The sequence below is a fragment of the Arvicola amphibius genome, chromosome 6 (assembly GCF_903992535.2).
Source record: "Arvicola amphibius chromosome 6, mArvAmp1.2, whole genome shotgun sequence".
Lineage (NCBI taxonomy): Eukaryota > Metazoa > Chordata > Mammalia > Rodentia > Cricetidae > Arvicola > Arvicola amphibius.
The window spans coordinates 5876409-5897798 of NC_052052.2; the positions used below are offsets into that span (position 1 = coordinate 5876409).

A 21390-nucleotide genomic window follows, 5' to 3' on the forward strand; every position below is an offset into this window, starting at 1 on the left:
CATTAAAGCTGCAGTCACAATGCGCGAACCATGTTCAGCCACCGCTCTGCCCCATAAAGAATTCCCCCATCACTGTGTTTCCACTATTAATCCTTGAAATGCTCTCTCGTCCCCTTGCAAAGAACAGCACTGTCACTCTAATAGAATTTCAAAAAGAAACCCTCTCCATGTGAACAAAGCCTTTCTCACAAAGAGATTTGCAGAGGCCCAGCTGGGTAGCCCAGCAGTGAACATGGGAAGCTGACCTTCAGACTTCTCTGCTCTTTCATTTCTCCTCCATGCTATTCCTCTATCCCTGACACTTAAACCATCCAACAAGGTAACCATTAGTTGGTAAAATGTTGCAAAATTAAGTCCACAAGTATCCCTCTAGTTAATACAAAGGTCTGCCAATTCCAATGTGGAAAAAGTGTGTGTGTGTGTGTGTGTGTGTGTGTGTGTGTGTGTGTGTGTGTGTGTGTGTAAAATATGCACCTGTATAAAGTCATGCCTGCCTACATATGTGGTGTGAATGCCAGAGGAGCTCCACCTTGAGACAATGTCTCTCCTGAACCTGGAGCTAGGCTTGTTAGAAACAACACTAAAATCCAGGTGCCAGGATTCCATACCAGAAACACTGGCAGACTGTGGGCCTCTAGCAAATGGTCTCATCTCTACCATCACCATCCTCAACACAGCCAATGGCAGCCACGCTATTCACTCTCACCTTAACATGATCAGCAGTCTGCACAGCAGACGCCCAGAGCATCTATGAGAAGCAAATGAAGGAAGACATGAAGACAGGAGTCACATGAGACCCTCCCAGAACACTAAAAATAAAGATGAAACATTATTTCACAAAATGGCAAGTGGAGACAGGCTGCCTTTCACCTTTCTGCTAGACAAGAGATACTAACAATGTCTGGGAACAGTGGAGAGCTTCAAAGGGAGAAAGAACACCTTCCCTCCCTGCCCCTTAGCTTTTGATTTGATTCTGTCAACTGTTACCAAATCTGAGGGCATCATCTTGAAAAGTATAAACTCAGTAGAAAAATGCCCCAGGTAGAATAAATCTGGCTCCATCCTCTTCAGACTTCATGATAACTGAATCCATATGCTGAAATGTCTATCAGTTCTAACTAATGCTACAAAGCTTGCATGGGCTCTTATCTAAACACAGAATAGCATGGTGGGAAGAAATGGCAAAGAAGAATACAGCAAACTAAAGAAACTGTTTTCAAATTTAGACATGTCTCTTTTGTAGATGTGAGGAAATTTTCCAGTATATCAATATCTCTAAGACTGGGCTGGGGAGATAGTTCAGTTGGTAAAGTGCTTGCCTGGCAAGCACAAGGGCCAGAATTTAATTACCTTGTAAAAACCAAGGCACAGTGAAGCATTCTTGTAATCCAGCACCTTGAAAATGGGTCTCAGTCAACCTAGCCTACTTGAAGACAAATGAGAAACCTTATTTCAAAAAACAAAATGAACAGTGCCTGAGGTGTGGCACCCAAAGTTGTCCTCTGGCCTCTAAATATGAGCGAACACATATACGGTCCCCTCCCTCCCTCCCCTTGCCCCCATGTTTAAAGGCTGGCCCTAGACAGCTACCACTCAGTTCATGAAGTACTGCTGTGTTTTGGAATAGCTGCAGCCCCCTTCCCACATCAGTCATACACTAACTGGGTGTGAAACTGGGTAAAACAAGGAAGAGCAGTAGAAAGCATACCATGCTGACATCCTAAATACTAACTATGGCTTAACACTTGCATTACCAAAGCAAAGAGCAATATAAGCTCTCATCTCTATAACTTACTATGAAAATGTTCCTCACAACTTGTCGTGAACTCTTACTATGAAAATGATTCTGACCAGTTCAACTTCCAAACTCCAGTTAAGTCATTTTTCAAAATTTATTACTGTTTTGGAGTATTTTGTATTTTATAGCATTTGTATCATTTTAAAAAGACATTTAATCTAAGAAAGAAATTTTATTTTTAAAATTGGGAATGGATCTGAGGGCTCAGCAGTAGAAAACCTGCCTGGCATACAGGGGTCCATGAAGCTCTGGGTTCTATCTGCAGCACTACTGCAGGGATCACAGGTCCAGCAGCCCACTTAGCTAGAGAAGCAGGAGTCACAGCACATGAGGCCCTGGCTACTCATGCCCACATCTTGCATACACTGTACCTGACTGTCCTATCCCAGTTCAATAGCTCATACAAAAACAAAACACTGAAGGCAGAAAAAAATTCTGTTCTACAGGGCCAGTGAGATGGCTCAGCAGGTACAAGCACTTCCCATGTAAGCCTGGCAAATTAACTTCAATGCCCAGGGCCCAAAATGGAAGGAGAGAAACAATTCCCTAAAGCTGTCCCTAATATCCAATGCCTTACTACACACATAAAACAAGTCAAATTCTGATATTAAAATGACTATTAAGCTGGACATATTTGATTTACTAATAATTGACACATCTTTAACGCAAGGACTGAAAGTGAACCATGGGCTAGGTGTAGTGGCACATGCTTATAATCCGATAACTTGGGAAGTTGAGACAGGAGGATCACAACTTTGAAACCAGTATGGAGTATAGTGGAACCAGAGAGGGGGTTGCTAGATACACAGCTCAGTCACAGAATGTTTGTCTGTGACATACCGGATTCTAGGATTCATCCCCAAGACACACACACACACGGTGGAACCAAGTAAAATCATGTGCACTTAGGAACCAGTGCGGTAGTGCTAACAGAGTCCACAGGAAGATGAGCAGTGACAGGCAGGCCTGTAAGACTCTTCTCTCCCTACATCTCTGACAACAAACTGCTTTGCTGATCGGCTTGTGTCACCCTGCAAGGCAGATTTCAAGCGAAGCTGCTAGCTGCTCTCCATAAAGTAACACCAGAGGAACCCCAGCCTTGCACAAATTGCTTCAAAGCAATTTTGTAGTGCTCCCTGGAAATACACAGGGGAACTCAGTGCCAGCGCTATCAGTCTTATTTGGCAAATGATTTTATTATAAGCCAGTATCATAGTGAATCCATTTTCTTTCCAGGTTTTCTGCTACTATTTAATGGACTGTCAGTACAATTTAGATTTCATCTATTTATACTCATTCAAGCCTGCCTCATGATTGTACAGCAAACGGAACATATTTCTATGTAACAGAATTAATGACAGTTAATTGTAATCTGCAGTTCCCAATTTTGTAAAAGCAACTGTTTCATAGTTCAAAAAAAAAATCAAGCTACAAAATTTCCCATACCAATTATTCTTTTATACTTTTTAAAATGATTTATTTTTAAAATGATTCATTTTTTTTTTGTGCATTGATGTTTTGCTTGCATGTATTTCTGTGTGACAGTGTCGGATCCCTGGAGCTGCAGTTAGACATTTGCTAGCTACCATGTGGGTGCTGGAAATTGAACCTGGATCCTCTGGAAGAGCAGATAATGCTTTTAACCACTTAGTCATGACTCCTGCCCCTCTTTTGTACTTTTTAAGCACCTACACCGTGGTTCCTTATACAATAAATAAATAAATAAATAAATAAATAAATAAATAAATAAATAAATGAAAATATTCCATTCCATTTAATATTTGCCTCTAACATTCCACAACCTTAAATTATCTATAAATCAAAGGCAGGGAAATAGAAATCTTGCTGTCAGAACAGACAGACAGACACTATCATTACACTGTTTGAAGCTAGCAAAATTGAAAGTGAAATTTTTCTGCCTATCCTTTTGTCTACTACTGGGCAATTTTCTTATACATTTCAATTAATCACATGCTAAGATTAGAAGAAATTGACTGGAAGTAGAGTATGTCATATAGATTTAGACATAAACAAAACACCTGGCTCAGATAATCACAAGTGCCCTTTCTTCCTTTCTTGCTTTTTTATTTCTTTGGCTTTTCGAGATCAGATTGAGATAGGGTTTCTCTGTGTAACAGCCCTAGATGTCCTGGAACTCACTCTGTAGACCAGGCTGACCTCTAACTCACAAAAATCCTCCTGCCTCTGCCTCTGAGTACTGCGAATTAATTACCACTGCCCAGCTCAAGGCCTTGAGATTGGTCTTTCTCCTAAGCATCCTCACATCTGTGTGAAAGAAATGTATCAGATCAACATTCAGGATTTGCTCCCCACCAGCATCAGAGCATGAAGTGTAGTTCACAGAAAAGCAGGGGCGTGGTGGCACACACTTTCAACCCCAGTACCCAAGAGGCAGAGGCAGAAGCAGGCAGATCTCTGTGAGACTGAGACTGGTCTACAGAGAAATTTCCTATCAGCCAGGGTTATGTTCAAAGAAACCATCTCTCAAAAAGAAAGAAAAAGAAAAAGAAAAAAAAAGAAACAAAAGAAAAGCTCAGATGTTTTCCCTGGGCTGACTGGAATCTCAGCTGCGGCACTATCAGCCCTGCCCTGTTAGAACAGTGCTCCTGCTGCTGCTCCCAACAGAGGTGTCTATCCTTCCTACCACACAAGCCTGACCAAATTCCAGGATCCAAGAACTACAATCTGCTCTACCCACCTTCAGGCTGTGACAGTCTGCTGAAAGCATAGCTAACATGATGCTTTATTAAAACAACTGAATTTCTTCCCCAGAAAATGTGGGTGGAAAGTAAGAATTTTGCCTATCTTTATATCCTCCTCTATAATACTTCTTAAAAACAAAAACTTTGTAACATCATACACAAAGACTGTATGTACTCTTATTTTACGATCTGATTATAAAGGTGCTATTGATAGCCCAGCTGACACTGAAATCATTCTCTAAAGCCTACTATACTTGCAGTGGACTTACACTTTAATCATTTGCTGTAATTTATATTAAGTTCTAAGAGCAATGACATCTGTCCCCAACTCTAAACCTCTCTCTTGTTCCCTTACAGCAATGCTGTTTCCACCTATAGTGGGAGGGAGGGAGGGAGGGAGGGAGGGAGGGAGGGAGGGAGGGAGGGAGGGAGGGAGGGAAGGAGGACAAGACATTTTACTAGATGTTATTTCCTTAAGAACACCCATAATTTCAAAGTAACAGTGAATGTCAACATCACTTTGGGCATGTCCCCTACGATGTAACATGAGAGCACTGGTTTGTGCTAATGTCCCCATGGCTAACTGCTTGTCATCAAAATTAAAGCACTAAGTGAGTGTCATCAGAAATGTAATGAATAAATGAAAATAATGGCACATTTTTCTCCTACCCAAGTTCGATCCCTTGCCATCTATTCAGTCTCTTTGGTTAGCAACATGTATGGTTATAATCCCCAGCAATAATAGCAGATGAAGCCTAAAACAAGCTGTGTGTGGCTTATTAAGTCAAGGCCAGCCTGGACTACAGAGTGAGACACTCTTTAAAAATCAAAGGCACATTAGGGAAACTGCAGCTGGACACCTCTACATGTGCACATCATGGGAAGTGACCACACAACAAATGTTAATAGTAGCTTCAATTTTAAACTTATGCTTATCTGAATTTTCCAGTTTTCTTCCTTGAAAATGTACTGTTTGTTCACTGCAATGGAATCAGGCCAGGAAATAATCAGAAGAGACAGAAAGCAAGCAAACCAACCAAACAAATGAACACTAATGTGCGACCAAAGAAAACCAGCTGGGGTGACCTCAGGGAAGGAACATCAAAAAGGAGTTGTCTACCCACCAAAGAGATCTGGGTAAACAACACTGGTAAGGGAGCCAGAACCCACATCTTCACAACTCAGAACTCAACAGCTCAGAGAAAACAGAGAAACTCATAAAGAAGCTGATGGGGTCTACAAATAATCAGACTTGTTCTGTCTAGTCCTATCCCAAATGCTAAGAGCAATTTTTAAAAAGATTAAACACTTCATGTCACCAAATATCTTTTTTTTTTTTTTTGTATAGCTGCTGCCAGCATTAAAATCACTCATTTGTAGGCCCAAAAGACAGCCTGATTTTGGTTTCCCAGCCAGAAACCAGCTCTCCACTATTAAGTTAAAATGGAAGGCACAAATTTCCATGAAGATTAAAGCATAATTTCCAAGTCTTGACATGATAGAATGACTCCCAGATGAAAAATTCTAAACTGCAAACGTGTTTTTGTACTATAGACCGCTGATTACATAAAATACTGGGGAATACCTTTTTTCAACTGGCATATCCCTTCCATAAACAAAGAGAAGAATTATAATTACATACAGCAGTACTAACATCTCCATGGTCAACATGGGAACTCTGCAGTACACTAATGTCTACAATCCCAGCACGCTGGGATAAAGGGTCTTATAAAGACTGAAACCAAACACCATGTAGTAATGGCTGTAAGCCTGAGAGCTAGCAGGTACCTGTAGCATTACTAAACAAAAACAAATTAAAATTTTAATGTTAAAAATTGAAGATTATAAAAAGCAATATACTTCAAATTTGTGTTATATGCTCAATCTCCTCACAATAAGCCATGATTAACACCACCACCCTCCCTTTGTTCCTTTAAACCGCATCAGTCTGAGTCTGGTGCGACACTAACACCATCTGTAAGCTCATCTGTCTGCCCCACACACAGAACCATACCTGCAGCAGGCTCCAGCACACACAGCAAAGTGTGCATGCACCTTGGGTACTCTGCCTACTGAGCCAGCTACCATACTGCAGTACTGAAAAGTTAGTCCTTGAAATGGCGATTAAATAGAGAAATGTGGAGATTTAAGGGGAATTTAAATGTAGGGTGAAGTTATGGAAGATCTATCATATATAACATATATTATGCTAATTAGATTGAGAATACTTCCAGTTATGAAATGGTAAAGATATAGAGTAGGTTTTTAATACACATGAAATGATATACTTAGTGAAGTGACTTCAGATGTCTAATAATTTTCATGTATTTAAAACTTTCACTCAGAAGAGCCAAGTAACTAACTTAATTTCAATGGTTTTCTGATAGTAAAACTATCTACTAAAAAATTAATTTCTTAAAAATGCACTAGAAAATTTATATTAAAATGTAGAAAAGAAGTAGATAGCCTTTTTTTAAAAAAAAAAAATGTTTCCAGCACTTAGGATATTTAGGTATCTCCAAGGCAAAATTTATTCACAAAAGCATTTGCTATGGAATATTTAAACCCTCAAAAAAAAAAAAAAGTCCTTGTCCATGTATATTTTAAGAAACTCAACAAACATAATAAAGCACTTTATTCCAGATAGCATTTTTAATTTTGTGAAGTCTAATTTTCTCAGCTGGTAGAGCTGTCAGAATAAACGGAAGACAGTATCTGGAGAGAAGACAAACACATGGGTCAATACCAAACCCAAGCCAATCTCCGTCAAGAGCAGAGCCAAATTCCAGCATTTCAATTTAAATTACATATCCAACTCAAATACCACCATGCCACTCCAAATCAAAACTGTTTCCTATGAAAAACATCTTTTTTACCCTACAAAACTGAGAGTGTATGAGAGATTAAATAAGTCTTCCAGCAATTTCCTCAGCTACCACAAAGCAGGGCATAAACGTATGATTACAATAAAGGGAGCATTTAAAAATTAATTGAGCCAGCAAAAGCTGAACCTCTAGAGCTCAGGAGTTCAAACAGTTGTTCACTAAGCAAAGGGGCAGAAGGTTACACATAACTGCAGGAGATCTCAGTCCAATTAGACTCTAGGTAAATTCAATCTCATTCTACAATTGGGTGCTGTCTGTCACAGACCAGGCGCAGTACCTGTAGGGCCCATATGCTGCTTTTTTTTTTTTTTAAACTCCTTTTGTATTATAGTTCACTTCAAATCCCCAGCAAGGACACTGGAGCAATGGCTAGCTGCTCTTGCAGAGGACCCAGGTTTGCTCCCAGCACTCAGTTGACAGCTCACTGCTATCTGTAGCCCCAATTCCAGGTGATCTGACTCCCTCTTATGGCCTCTCTGGGTACTACACTCACCTAGTACAAGTACATATATGCAGGCAAAACACTCATACCCAGAAAAATAAAGTAAACATAAACCTTTAAAAAACAAAACCAAGTTTCAAGACAGGAAATGATACCTTTCTGCCCTCTTTAAAAAAAAAATTCCATCTCTGTAGCTTTCCCTCTTAAACAGGGGAAATTCCAGCATGCTGCAGGTGGAGCCCAGCGATCACAAGCTTGAAGGGAGCCTAGTGAGCCTAGGCCATATGGGGACGGAATCCATTTTGTTCTGCTTTGGCTCAGCTGAAATCCTATTCAGCTACATGCAAATAACAAACACACTGAGATGCTGATCCTTTTTGGCTCTCAAGATAAATTCATTTTCTACTAAAACATTAACTGAAGAAAGGCTGGGAAATACAGGCTCAGATCAGTGATTCTCAAAACTTAGTATGAATTTAAATCATCTAAAAATTTCATCAAAGAAACTGACACTGATTCAGTCCCTCAGTGTGGGGACCCCGACATTCTTCACAGACCAGCACTTTTTAAGAACCGAGCAACTGAGAAGAAGCAGTCGCTTGACTCAGTGATCTTTCCTTTATGAAATCAAAAGGACAGCTAGTTTCAAATTTTCCGGCATTTCTCCTTCTAATTCTAGTAACTTTAAATGGCAGTTTTTCTTATTTCATTTACCGTCATAGATAAAAGTCATCATTTTTATCTGATGAATATTCTTTTACATAAGCAGGATTTTAAAGAACTTCTTAATACACACTAAACGAAATAATGTGAAATTTCAGTAGAAACAGAAGAAATAAAAGTTAATTAAAGTGGTCTACAACTCAACATACATTATAATGTGATTAAGAATAGGAAATAATCCAGGCAGTGATGGTGCACACCTTTAATCCCAACACTTTGGTGGATCACTGTGAGTTCAGGGTCAGCCTGGTCTTAGAAGAGTCAGTTCTAGGACAGGCACCAAAGCTACACAGAGAAACCCTGTCTCCAAAACCAAAAATAGGGCCAGTAAAACAGACAAGCAGGTTTTAAAATCACTTGCTGTTATAGTCTGAAAGTTTGAGTTTAGATCCCTGGGACCATGGACACATAATATGACACATGAGCCTCCTCCAATAATAACAACAATAATAAATTTAAAAAACAAAACAAAATAAAACAAACAAATGGATATTTCCCAATAAATCTAAAGACATAGCTACAAGATGAAGCAGCCACCTGACCTGGATCACTAAAACACAGGTTTCCCTAACCACAAAGCTCTTCCTGATCTCCAGTACGACAGAAGGTGGGTTTAAGACCAGGGAATTGCGTGTACAATGAGTTAGGATGGTGGAATGGGTCATGTCCAATACACATGGTGTCCTTAGAAAAGGGAGGAGTTTGGAAAAAACACCAAAACATGCAGGCTAGAATGGCAAGTGAAGACTAGATTTATGTGGTCATAACACAGAAGTCAGAATAGAGGCTTAGGATAGTTCCTTCATGAGAACATGGCACTGTCAAGCTCACCAATCTTGAGTGGCCAAGGCATCCCTGTGCTTTGCTACTGAAACCGTATAACTACCACTGTGTCTCCTCATGGTCTCTCCCAAGGAGGAGTAAGGTAAGATCTACATTAGAGTGAGGTGATGCATACTTGCAATCCCAACAGCAGTGTGTGTGTGTGTAGCAGGGGGTGTGGGTGTGATGGAAAGCCGCATAAGTTTTTCACTGGTACTATATATATAAAAGGACAAGTGTGATAAAATTTCAAAGAGTGGACAAATTCATGAAAGCACCACAAAAAAAAAAAAAAAAAAAAACCAGCATGGTCAGAAGCCTGGGGGCTCCTCTCATGCTAATTCCTGTACCATACCCTATAGCACACCTTTCTCCTGACTTCAGAGATTACTTGGACCTCTTTTGAAATGCTGCATCAAAAGGAATCATACACTATACTTTTGTATTCATTCAACTTCCTAAAGTTTTGTGGGTTTTTTTTTTATTGTTTGGTTTGTTTCTGGTGTTTGTTTTGTTTTTGGAGACAGGGTTTCTCTGTGTATCCCTGACTCTCCTGGAACTTGCTCAGTAGACCAAGCTGACTTCGAACACAGAGTCTGCCTTCCAACTGCTGGAATTAAAGAGGTGAACCACTACCTTTTTTTTTTTTTAAAGACTATTTATACTCCCTTTTTATTCAAATGGACACCCAGAATTCCTTTGCCACATTTGGATTATTTCCAGTTTAATTCCATTTGTATGCGGAGAAATTACTTGTCTCTATTGTAGTATATTTTGATTGCACTGACACTCCCAAGAATGCAAATAAAGTTTACCTTCAACCAGAGGGCAGAGCTAGCTACTAGCTGATCAAAATTAGTCAGTTTTGGAGGACCCTGGACCCCGGATATATAGAAAGACATAGGAAGAAGTAGGGAGGAGCTTAGAAAGATGCTCAGCCCTTTTGGCTAGAGGAAGGGAATAGAGGTGGTCACTGCTTCTTTGCCACTTCTCCAATCATTCAGGTTCTTACCCCATATCTGACTCCTGAGTTTTCATTCATAAAAGAATAATTAGACAAATGCTTCACATCTCAATTCTAAAATACAAGTAAAACAAAATTATTACTGAGTAAGTTTTAGAAGGAATACACACACCAAATATCTACTAAGGATATGTGACAAGCCTGGAAATGCAAAGTCAATGCCACTGAGCTAATGAAAGACTAAGGACTAGGATAAGCCTGGAGTGTCCCAGGGACAAAAGTGACATGGGCAGTGGTATTAACCAGAGGTCACTGGGCTCCTAAAGACAGAGCAAAGGCGAGCAAGACACAGACTTAGATCCTGACAAGTTCTAAGGGACACCCGATCCCCTGAGTAGAGAAACAGCTCTTGGGGCCTGGTGATGTGGGAGGTTCTTCTGTTTGAGTTGATTTCATTGGTTAATGAAGAAACTGCCTGGCCCACTTGATTGGCCAGCCCTTAGGTGGGCGGAGTAGACAGAACAGAACGCTGGGAAGGGAAGTTAATAAATCGCCATGCCTCTGCTCTCTGAGCAGACCGCCATGCCTCTCCTCAGTGAGACAGTCGCCATGAAGCCAGCCACCAAGACAGACAGGCTGAATCTTTCCTGGTAAGACACCACTCATGGTGTTACAAAGATTATTAGATATGGGTTAAAGCAAGAGATGTGAGAATTAGCTAGGAGGAGGCTGAAACTAATGGGTAAGGCAGTATTTAAAAGAATACAGTTTCCGTATAATTATTTCGGGTAAAGCTAGCCAGTGGCCGGGAGCCTTGCGACACAGCAGCCTCTCCTCAAAGGACCACTGCAGGACTCACTCTTTTGCAGGTTGGTTGTCTTGAGACAGGGTCTAACTATGTAGCCCTGGATAAACTGGAACTCACAGAGATTCACCAGCCTATGTTTCCCAAGAGCTGGGATTAAAGGAGTGTGCCACCACCACCTGGCTACAGGGCTCTTTCCTTATACCACTTGAGATATACCTAAATTCAGATTTTTCCACTATTACAATCAATTTAAATATCTGTCTAAAACTGCCAATCCCTGGAAGACCTCTCTTGTAACATTCTCTAAAGGTCCTAAATGTCTGAGAGTCAACTAAGGAGCCAGACACTATGCCTGTATTTCCAATGCTCGGGAAATGAAGACAGGAGGATCAAGAATCATTCTCAGCCATATAGAAATGATTCAAAGTCAGGCTGGACCACATAAGACTGTATTCAAAAATAAGAAAGGAGCAAAGGACAGACGTGTATAGCACATGCCCCACGACCCAGCTGCTCAAGAGATTGAAGCAGGATAGTCACAAGTTCAAGTCTTGCTGAGGGACTCAGTAGGGACCCGGATTTGAAACTACAGTTTTAAAAAGGAGATCAGACTGTAGCTCAGTGGTAGAGTAAAAGACAACACAGAACAGACACAGAAACATCGAGACACCAGGAAGAAAAGGCAGGGGCAGGAGCCGTGTGTGTGTGTGGGGGGGGGGGGGGGGGGGGGGTGGGAGGGGGTGGTGGTGAATGTCCATCTTGGTATCTAGTCATAGAAAACTACTCTTGACTTTTCAATTTTAAAACGAACCTGTAGTATGGCCAATATTTAACAAACCTCCAACTCAGAAATTATTTGGGAAAGGCAGCCAAGCCATTTAGCTTTAAATATTAGCTTCCAGACCACTCAACAGGAAGTACTCAGCAGATCAAAGGCAGGCACTTACCCAAAGGGTGCCCAGTAGAGCACAAATTACAGCATCTCCAAATCATTCAGGTACTCTAGTCAGCTCTGTGCCTTGACTAATTCTGCGTCTGGACTCCAACCACAGATCAAAAATAATTAAAAACAGGGTATGGTGGTCCAGCACACACTTTAATCCCAGCACCTGGGAGGGCAGAGGCAGGTGAATCTCTGAGTTCGAGGCCAGCCTGGTCTATAGATCGAGTTCCAGGACACAGGGCTACACAGGGAAGCTGCCTCAATAAATAAATAAATAAATAAATAAATAAACAAACAAACAAACAAACAAACCAGAACAGAACAGAACAGAACAGAACAGAACAGAAGAAAACCACTAGAGAAAAAGACAGAACAGCATTTCTATCGCACTAAGAATCTGGAATGACCTACCAATGACTGCAGAGTATGAGATGGTATGCACAGGTCACACACAACGCTACAGATTTTTATACAAGAGACTAGAAGGTCTGGGGATACAGATCAGCAGTAGAACGCTTGCTTAGCATGTAAGAGACCTTTTGCCAAATCTTCAGCACTGGGCAAAAAAGGACAGGTGACCTGTGCATCCACAGATGCAGGCACTTGTGGGAGGGGTATAAACAAGAGCTGCCAAAGTACTTTAAAAGAGCGAGCCGTTTTGTAAAGGAGCCTGAACAATTTTCTCCCACATTTCTTTGAGAGTATCAAGGAAAACTTTCCATCAAGCTGTAAAGGTGGCCACCATTTGACAAACACATTTCCTCAACGTTAGCATCCTCAGGGAGGTGGCAGCACAGACTGTCACAGTCCATCAACAACAGAGACAGAGGAGCTGTTCAATGTCAAAGAGGTTTTCTTGGCTGTAGGACTTCTCAGAGTTAACTAATTACCCACCTCTCAAGAGATGACAGTCTGAGCAGCATTCCCCATTAGCACCTGACTCCTAACATACTGGAATGTCCCTAGTGACACAAAAGGGAGATTCCATATTATGTGTGATGAGCAGGGCTGGCATCTGACACTGTACAATGCAGCTGGCAATGACTCCAACACTGCATTCCCATTACCACACTACACTGCTGTTTCCAGAGATGGAGAACAATACAACTTCTATCTGTGAGCTATAATCAACTCTAACAACACATGTTAATGCTTTCTCATAATTTACAATGACATGGGCAGCCCAGCACTAGGAGGCACATTTGTAGTCCCCTCTTCCAGGAGAAGACAAGAGATCACAGGTTTAAGACTACTGGGCTGGCGACAGAGAGCTTTCCAGGTCAGCCTATGCTTACTAGACCCTATATCTTAAAGCAAAACGACACCAAGAAAACACACACACACAGAGAGACACACGCCCCACCCTAAGTTAAAGAGGCCCTCAGTGAGCGAAATGGTAATGGTCTGGAAGACTGGGCAATGAGACATCCCTGTGGTCCAGTACTGAGTCTGAATCAAAGAGAAGCATGCACAGCACTGGAACCTTCATGGGACGAATGCTCTGGCAGAACTTCAAGTCCTCTAATTGCCCGGTCATGGACAATTTCATATTGTACACTCCTCAACTGTCAACCAAGGAAAGTATAGAGTATAGTTGTAAACATAAGTTTGTCTAATACTAATTATTTTCTGAAAATCCCAAACCAACTCCTATATGGCTCCCCAAAATGTGGGACTTTATACAAACGAATTCAGAAAGTCAGTTCTTCTCAGTGAAATGACTGTGCTAGGTTAATGACACAGTGTATCCGTTAGTCGTAGTGTTGGAAAAACTTCAAACTGTGTAAGACTCCAGTGTATTAATTATACCTCCCATGAAATTCTTGTCATGGATTAGCAGTGCAAATAATTCAAATAAAATGATCAATGATAGTTTTATTCACTTCTGTAAGAATGGGGGGGGGGGGGCTCTCTAGTTGGTTGGCAGGTTTCTCAAAAGACCAGTCAAATTCATGGTGATTCACCCAACGAGTGCTGGTATCTATGGATTCTGCATTTCTTCAAAGCCTCTCATCTCCACACTGGGTCTGGTTCCCTCAGACCTCTCAGTGCACTGACGACCAGATAACATCCACTGCAAGGAATACAGAACACATGCAATTCATTGCTGTCACTGACAGCCTTGGTAAAGGTTTACCTGGGAGTGAGAAGTTTTGCTCTGAAAGCCACTTAAAGAATCTTTTTCCAGCCCGGCAGTGGTAGCGTACACCTTTAGTCCTAGCACTTGGGAGGCAGAGAACATTACTTGCTAGCTGTGCATTTGAAAGCAGTTGTTTTACAGTGAGTCACGGGACAGCCAGGCTAAGTAGTGAGACCCTGTCTCAAAAACCAAAAAACGAAAAACCTCTCCAGTTGCTGGTCAATTCTACTTCAACACAGATGTCCTGTTCCCCAGAATCATAAGGTTTACCTGCCTCTGCTATGCATGTATTCCTTCTGCAAGCCTAATTTATAGCTGAAGATGAATAAAAAAACAAAAAAAAAAAAAAAAAAAAAAAACTGAGTGAGCCAGCAAACATCATGAGGAAGCAAGGTCATCCAGAATCGCACAACCAGACAGGGCCAGGAAGACACAAGCACAAAGCTGGCAAACAGACTCCAAGAGCTCCATGCTCACTGACTTAACTTTGCTAACTCAGCTACTGTCTACTCTTCTGGACTCAAGATCTTTCTAGACAATAAAGGAGGCCGAGGCCATTACTATCACCAGCCCTGTGCAGATGCCAATGCTCTCTTACCTCCTGGTCTATAGACGACGTCATCCTCGGTGATGTAAGATGTTATCTCCCCAGTGTCTGTCCTTTCATACCGGGACTTTTTCTTGGGTGGTTTCTTCTTGTTCTTCTTCGTGGACTCCTCCGTGGGAGCACTGTTGTCATTGTCTTCATCCTCGCTATGATCGCTCTCAGCATAGTTTTTGGCTCCTCCTTCCAAAGTACAGCTCCTTCGAGGCCTGGCATTCTCACTCTCTCTTGCTTTGTCTCTTTTCTCTCTCTCTCGGTCCCGATCCCGGTCCCGATCCTTCTCTTTGTCTTTGTCTTTGTCTTTGTCAGCTGTCATGATTCGCCACGTGCCTTCTTCTGTCCTCTCACGGCTAGGCCTCCGTGAAAGGTAGACAGTAAGCCTGGGCTTCAGTCTTCTGAATTTCTCACTCAATTCCAGGGAAAATCCAACCACTCCAACAACCCCAACGGTTCAAAAATGCTAGAAGAGAGAAAAGAAAGGGAGGGTGTCAAATTGGTTTTTCTTTAAAGCTTAAATGCTTCCTCTTATTTCCTTCCTAAAATAACATGCTGCTTTATTTAAAAACCAGAGCTGGGCAAGGCAGTGGTAGGACACACCTGTAATCCCGGCACTCAGGAGGGAGAGGCAGGTGAATCTCTGTGAGTTCCAGACCAGCCTGGTCTACAGAGTGAGTTCCAGGATAGGACGTGCGCGCGCGCGCGCGCACACACACACACACACACACACACACACACACACACAAAAACCTGCCCCAAAAAAACGGAGCTGGAGAGAAAGCTAAGCAGTTAGGAGCACTTGCTGTTGGGCCAGAGGACCAGAACTTGGTTCCAGTTCAGTTCCAGGGCATCCAATGCTCCCTTCTGGTCTCCAAAAGCAGTGAATGAATGTGGTGTACATACAAAGATGAAGAAAATGCTAAAATAAAAACAAATCTTTTTTCATTTATTTATCTACTGTTATATGTTTTTCTGTGCCTGCATGAGTTTATGTGCATCACACACATGAAGGACTCCATAGTGATAAGAAGAGGGGTATTGAATTCCCAGGAACTGGAGTTATAGGCAGTTGTGAGCTTCCATTAAATAGTTTTTTCCCCAAAGAAAACACTATTCATGCTTCCAATACAAAAACATCTTACAAAAAAAAAAAATCTTACATGCCATCATGGAAAAGCAAAACCAGAGAAATACAATTTTACACACGCACACACACACACACACACAAGTTGTGCCAGCTCAATGGTGGGCATAAACTAAACTTATTATATACACTCACTGTTTTTATCTTTTTTAAGGTAAAAGTATAGTATGACTCAGTTAGCAACATATAATGGGAAGAATTGTAAAAATTTAACTTCAACCCAAAATTTAAAAGGAAAGAACCTGTAGTGCAAATTACTTCTGTATAAGACAACAGTTTGCACAGGTATGGGAACCGTTGCAGGAGCCACTCAGTGCGCCCCCTTCTAAGGACTGTCTCCATCTCCAGATTTCCAAAGCTCCGTTCAAGAATAAAGCAGTATCTTCTTGACAACTGCAAAATCGTGAGCCCTAATTAGCTTAGTTATAACTCACACATCTTCTCAGTCAACCATTCTAGTTATGTTCCAGGAGATTTAAAAAAATAGAGAAAGAAAAGCTTTATTACGCCTGTCATAACAAAACTAGCAAATTCCAAGCTCCAGCTTAAGGACTATTAGGTGATTTTTACATTCTTCAAAAATTCCTACTATCAACAGTCTCCTTAATGAGCTTCTCCAGAAATAACCACAACCCCTCCCCAACAAAACCCTAAGATGTAAGAGACTACAATGAAAAGAATGAATCTTAAACTTCAACTCACCACAAATCTTAAAAAGTTTTCTACCACAATCATCTGTCTTCCCCAAAATCTCATCTCATTTGAGAAACAACTGTTACTAAATATTGTCTAGGTGCCAGGTGTTTGGGACTAGAAACTTGAGGGAGAGCTCAGATCGCTGCCCTCCACACAGCAGCTGCAACGAAGGAGACAGTGATCAGACTAAGAACCATCTGCTAACAGGGCCAGATAGGAAACAACATACGCAAACAAACAAAAGACTGGTCCTGTTTACTTAGCCAACAACAGATAAAACAGTTTGCAATTATATGCTTCAGATGCAGAGAAAATTTTCTTCAGTCATGCCAAAATCATAAAAAAACACACATCTCTCCAAAGCCTGTAGATCAAATATGATACACCAGAAAAGCCCTCTCCATCAACATGTCAAATACCCTCAGGAATTCAGGAAAATAAAAATGTAGCCATCTCTGAAAGGTGACTGAGGAAGGAGTAATAGCACTGACCATAGCAGGTCAGGAGGCTCAAAGTATGTTGTAACACAAACCTAGATTACTTCTTTCCATACAGCAAATGTTCAGAGACAATTTCAATGTTAAGCTTATTTCAAGAAAAAGAAAAGTATTTTAGTGCTCGTATAAGTTTTGCATAGACGAATTATCTGTTATGCCCAAGTCCCTGTAGGCCGTGGTATTAGTATCTGAAAATGCATAAAGAAACCCGTGACTCTCTTTCTCCACCAAACAAGCCACGGATCTTCACAGCAATATGAGGCTCACAAGGAATACCTACGTCATCAAATTCTTTCATCAGCTCAGTAAACCATATCAGACCAAGTAGTTCTATCCACCTCACACTCGATAAAGCAGAGATCATTTCTGCAAGGTCACACTGCCAAAGGGAGCAAAGGAAAAACTGAAGCACCTGCAGCAGGGCAGTCGTGCCTGCACTGCCAGTCCTCTCCATTCTCACAGGAGCCAGTTTTTCCTACCTGACTCTGACCCACTAATTCACATAGCTTCAGGAAATACACCCACATACTGCCTCTCCCTCCAAAACAAATAAGTGAACATTTAAAGCAGTATTTTTCTCCTGCAGGAATGCCATAAATGTTCAATGTATGTGCTAATCAACTGCTCAAGTGAAGCAGGTGACAGCATAACCTGCATTAAAAACAAAATCTAATATAGTACACAACTTGGAATCACAGGTGTTATCTATTCATAGTGTGTCCCCTGTGCTCTACCACTTGGCAGGCTGGGAAACAGCAAACATAGGCAAGTCTCCCAGGGTAGAAGTTATGTTCCAGAAGAGGAGAGACCACAAATATGTACACATTCAACAATTTCAAGTAGGAAAGTGATGAGAATCAGGAAGGCTGCGAATGAAGAAGACAGTCTATCTAGGATGACCTCCTGAGATGAACGCAATGGCACAGTGAGGGAAGAAGCCACAAAGGCACTAGGACTGAGAGGAAGGGCAAGAGTATATAATCAGCTGACCCAGGCACATTCAATATTCAAGAAGCGGAGCAGACTGAATGAACAAGAGGAGAAGAGGGACTGGAAACAAGTTTAAAGAGTTTGGAGCAGGCAGGGTCAGGGAGGATTGGTTCTGATAGACATTAGAGGACTTGGAGGCCTTGTAAGAAGATTGGCTGTCACGTAAATGCATGAACTGACTCTAGCTGGCCCTAGCTGATGTTTCAGGAGGGGTGTGAATAGCAAAGAAACAATGATCACACTGGCCAGAACTGAAGAGATAAATTAGTGGTTAGCAGTGCTGTTTGGCCCGGTGATAGTGGATCACACCATTAATTCCAGTACTAGGGAGGAAGAGGCAGGTGGTCTTTGTGAGTTCAAGGCCAGCCTGGTCTACAGAGTGAGTTCCAGGACAGCCAAAGACACACAGAAAACCCCTGTCTCAAAACAAAACAAACAAACAAAAACAAAAAAGAGAGTGCTGGTTACTCTTCCAAAGGACCCGAGTTGAGTTCCCAGCATCCATATCAGATGTCTCACACTTGCCTGCAACTGCAGGCTGTAAAGAACCTAATACCCTCTTCTAAGAGGGAAGACATGCAAACAAATAAGCAATTAAAAAAAAAATTTTAAAGAAAAGATCATGTCAGGTGTGGTGGTGCACACCTTTGATCCATGCACATGAGAGGCAGAGGCAGGCAAATCTCTGTGAGTTTGAGACTGGTCTGTCTACATAGTGAGTTCAGGCCCACCAGAGCTATGCAATGAAACCCTGTCTCAAAACAATAAACAAACAAACAAAACCACCAACAAACCCTCCTCACAAAAAAAGAAAAACCTGAAGAAGTCACAAGGGCTGACTGCACAAAGCCTGGTGAGGGAGGAGGCTTTCTGGCTGCAGCTCGCCATGGTAGATAGGATGGTCAAGATGGTAGTGGTAGAAAATGGAAAATGTCTGACTTCTATGGGCTTTTCACATCTGTTTCTATGATTTTGCTTACTTGTGTACGACTAGGCCAGCTTCCCAGGTGTTTTTAAAATAAAAGTAAACAGGATGTGATGATACTAGCAGTGACAATGAAGTCACAACAATGCTAAAAAAAAATCTGGCTTCAACAGCTGATAAAGAAGTCTACAGTCGTCTGAGATCTTCCAGCACAGTGGGAGAGCACATGGTTCTGTTGTTCAACCTCAGCACTGTGGGGAAACAGGACACACACATAAGTTCACAATGACCTGGAACTCCAGTTCAGGAGATACAACTCCCTCTTCTGACCTCCACAAGCAATACATAAATGGTATATAGACATACATACAGGTAAAAGATCCATACACATAAAATAAAAAATAAATAAATCTTTTAAAAAAGAAATTTGTGTTTCAATTTGGTTAATAAAGCATGAAACTAAAGGAGGCCATCGAGGAAGTTAATGAAAACATTTTGACAGAAATGCCAGCTTCACAGAAACACTTATTTCTCAGGCCTGAGTGATGGACATATAAAACATAACAAACTTCCCCAATCAGTGCTCTTAAGATTCAGCAAATAGTCAATTCTTTTCTTCGTAGTTTTCTGATCAACAACAAAATTTAGTCAGTAGGTTGAGTCTCATTTTATCCTAATCAAAGCCAATGACACAAACCAGTCTGCTACTTCAGCCTCCACAACACAAAGCACAGGCAACACCTCACCCTGCTTCGCAGGACAAATTCGAAGTGCCAGAATTCCAGTTATGATCAGGGTCCAGGCATCATTTAAGAAAACCAAGGCTTGCCAGGTGTGAGTTCGAGGCCAGCCTGGTCTACAAGAGCTAGTTCCAGGACAGGCTCCAAAGATACAGAGAAACCCTGTCTTAAACTAAAAAGAAAAGAGAAGAGGAGAAGAGGAGAGAGGAGAAGAGGGGAGGGGAGGGGAGGGGAGGGGAAGGGAGAAGGGAGGGGAGGGGAGGGGAGGGGAGGGGAGAAGAGAAGAGAAGAGAAGAGAAGAGAAGAGAAGAGAAGAGAAGAGAAGAGAAGAGAAGAGAAGAGAAGAGAAGAGAAGAGAAGAGAAGAGAAGAGGACCAAGGCTCAAGACACAGACACAAAGACACCGACACACACCATCTCTGGTGCAGGGAGGGCTATGCATTCTGACAGAAAATATTTCACAGAGAAAGAGGCTTGGTTTCTGTTCTGAATTAACAGCTACAGTATTTTAAACAGGAAAATATAAAATATCACCTCCAGTGTAAGGTTTGCTTTTGCAAAAGAATATAGTACAGGATAGGACTGAACAGAAAAATACACCAATGGGGGCTGGGGAAATCAACCTCAATAAAATATGAAAAAATTAAAGCACATAATGAAATAAAAAACAGAAATATTTTCTCTTGAATCATGTATTTACTTATGCAAGAAAGCCTGATACTTTCAAGTTCAGTCCCTGAGCTTTAATCATCTCAGTTGCTCTCAAGCCAGTCTCCAAAGGACACCAAATGCACTCAGAGAAATCTAATTAATTCTTTCTCATTCAACCACACCAAAAAAAAAAAAAAAAAAAAAACCAACAACCTGTATTTCTATGTTCAACAACACAAAAGGTATTCTCGGGTTTTGTGGTTAGCCAAACACATTCTGTGTATCTCTATAACTTACTGCTCCATTACCTGCTCTCACTATTCTCTCTGGAACTACAAAAACAGGGTTTTTTTGGTGGTGGACTGGAGTGGCCTCTCTGATGCAGCTGGTCAATGTTTTTCACAGTCTACTATAGAATAATGTAACTGAAATGCAATTCATGCATCATACAACTGACTGGGATTTTGTAATTTTTAATTATATGTACGTATCTTTATATGGTTATAGTGCACATGTGTGCAGATCCTAACATGTGTTAGCTCAGGTCCTAACAGCAGTGAATGCTCTCAAATTATGAGCTATCTCTCTCGCTCCACAACTGACCCTGTCTAAAGTGCACAATCCCATTTGCACCATTCCCTTTCAAAGATTACAAAACCCAGCAAGTCCTAACTGCTCCTCCGTTTTTCCAGCCTCATCTCTCTCCACCTGCTCCCACCTCTACACTCTATGGTGGGCTCTGGCTGCCTCAAAACACTGTCCCGTCCCTGGAAGCCACTTGACTATGAATAGTCTTCCCCTGCCCATACTCTAACTTCTACTCACCCACAGTCTTTGGCCCTCCAAATCCAGGATTCCTCCAAGGCTCTTTCGAAGTCCAGCCTCTCATGCTGAACTG

At 41.5% G+C, this 21390-nt stretch overlaps 1 protein-coding gene across 10 annotated transcripts in view; it reads right to left on the minus strand.

The window, feature by feature from the left end:
* Rere (arginine-glutamic acid dipeptide repeats) overlaps positions 1–21390 on the minus strand; it is a 343378-nt gene that overhangs the window by 205055 nt on the left and 116933 nt on the right. For all 10 annotated transcript variants that reach the window (XM_038333039.1, XM_038333048.1, XM_038333047.1 and 7 more), the window contains one exon: positions 14847–15312. In XM_038333039.1, coding sequence (XP_038188967.1) covers positions 14847–15168 — 322 coding nt within the window. In that variant the 5' untranslated portion in view covers positions 15169–15312. The remainder of the gene's footprint in view (positions 1–14846; positions 15313–21390) is intronic.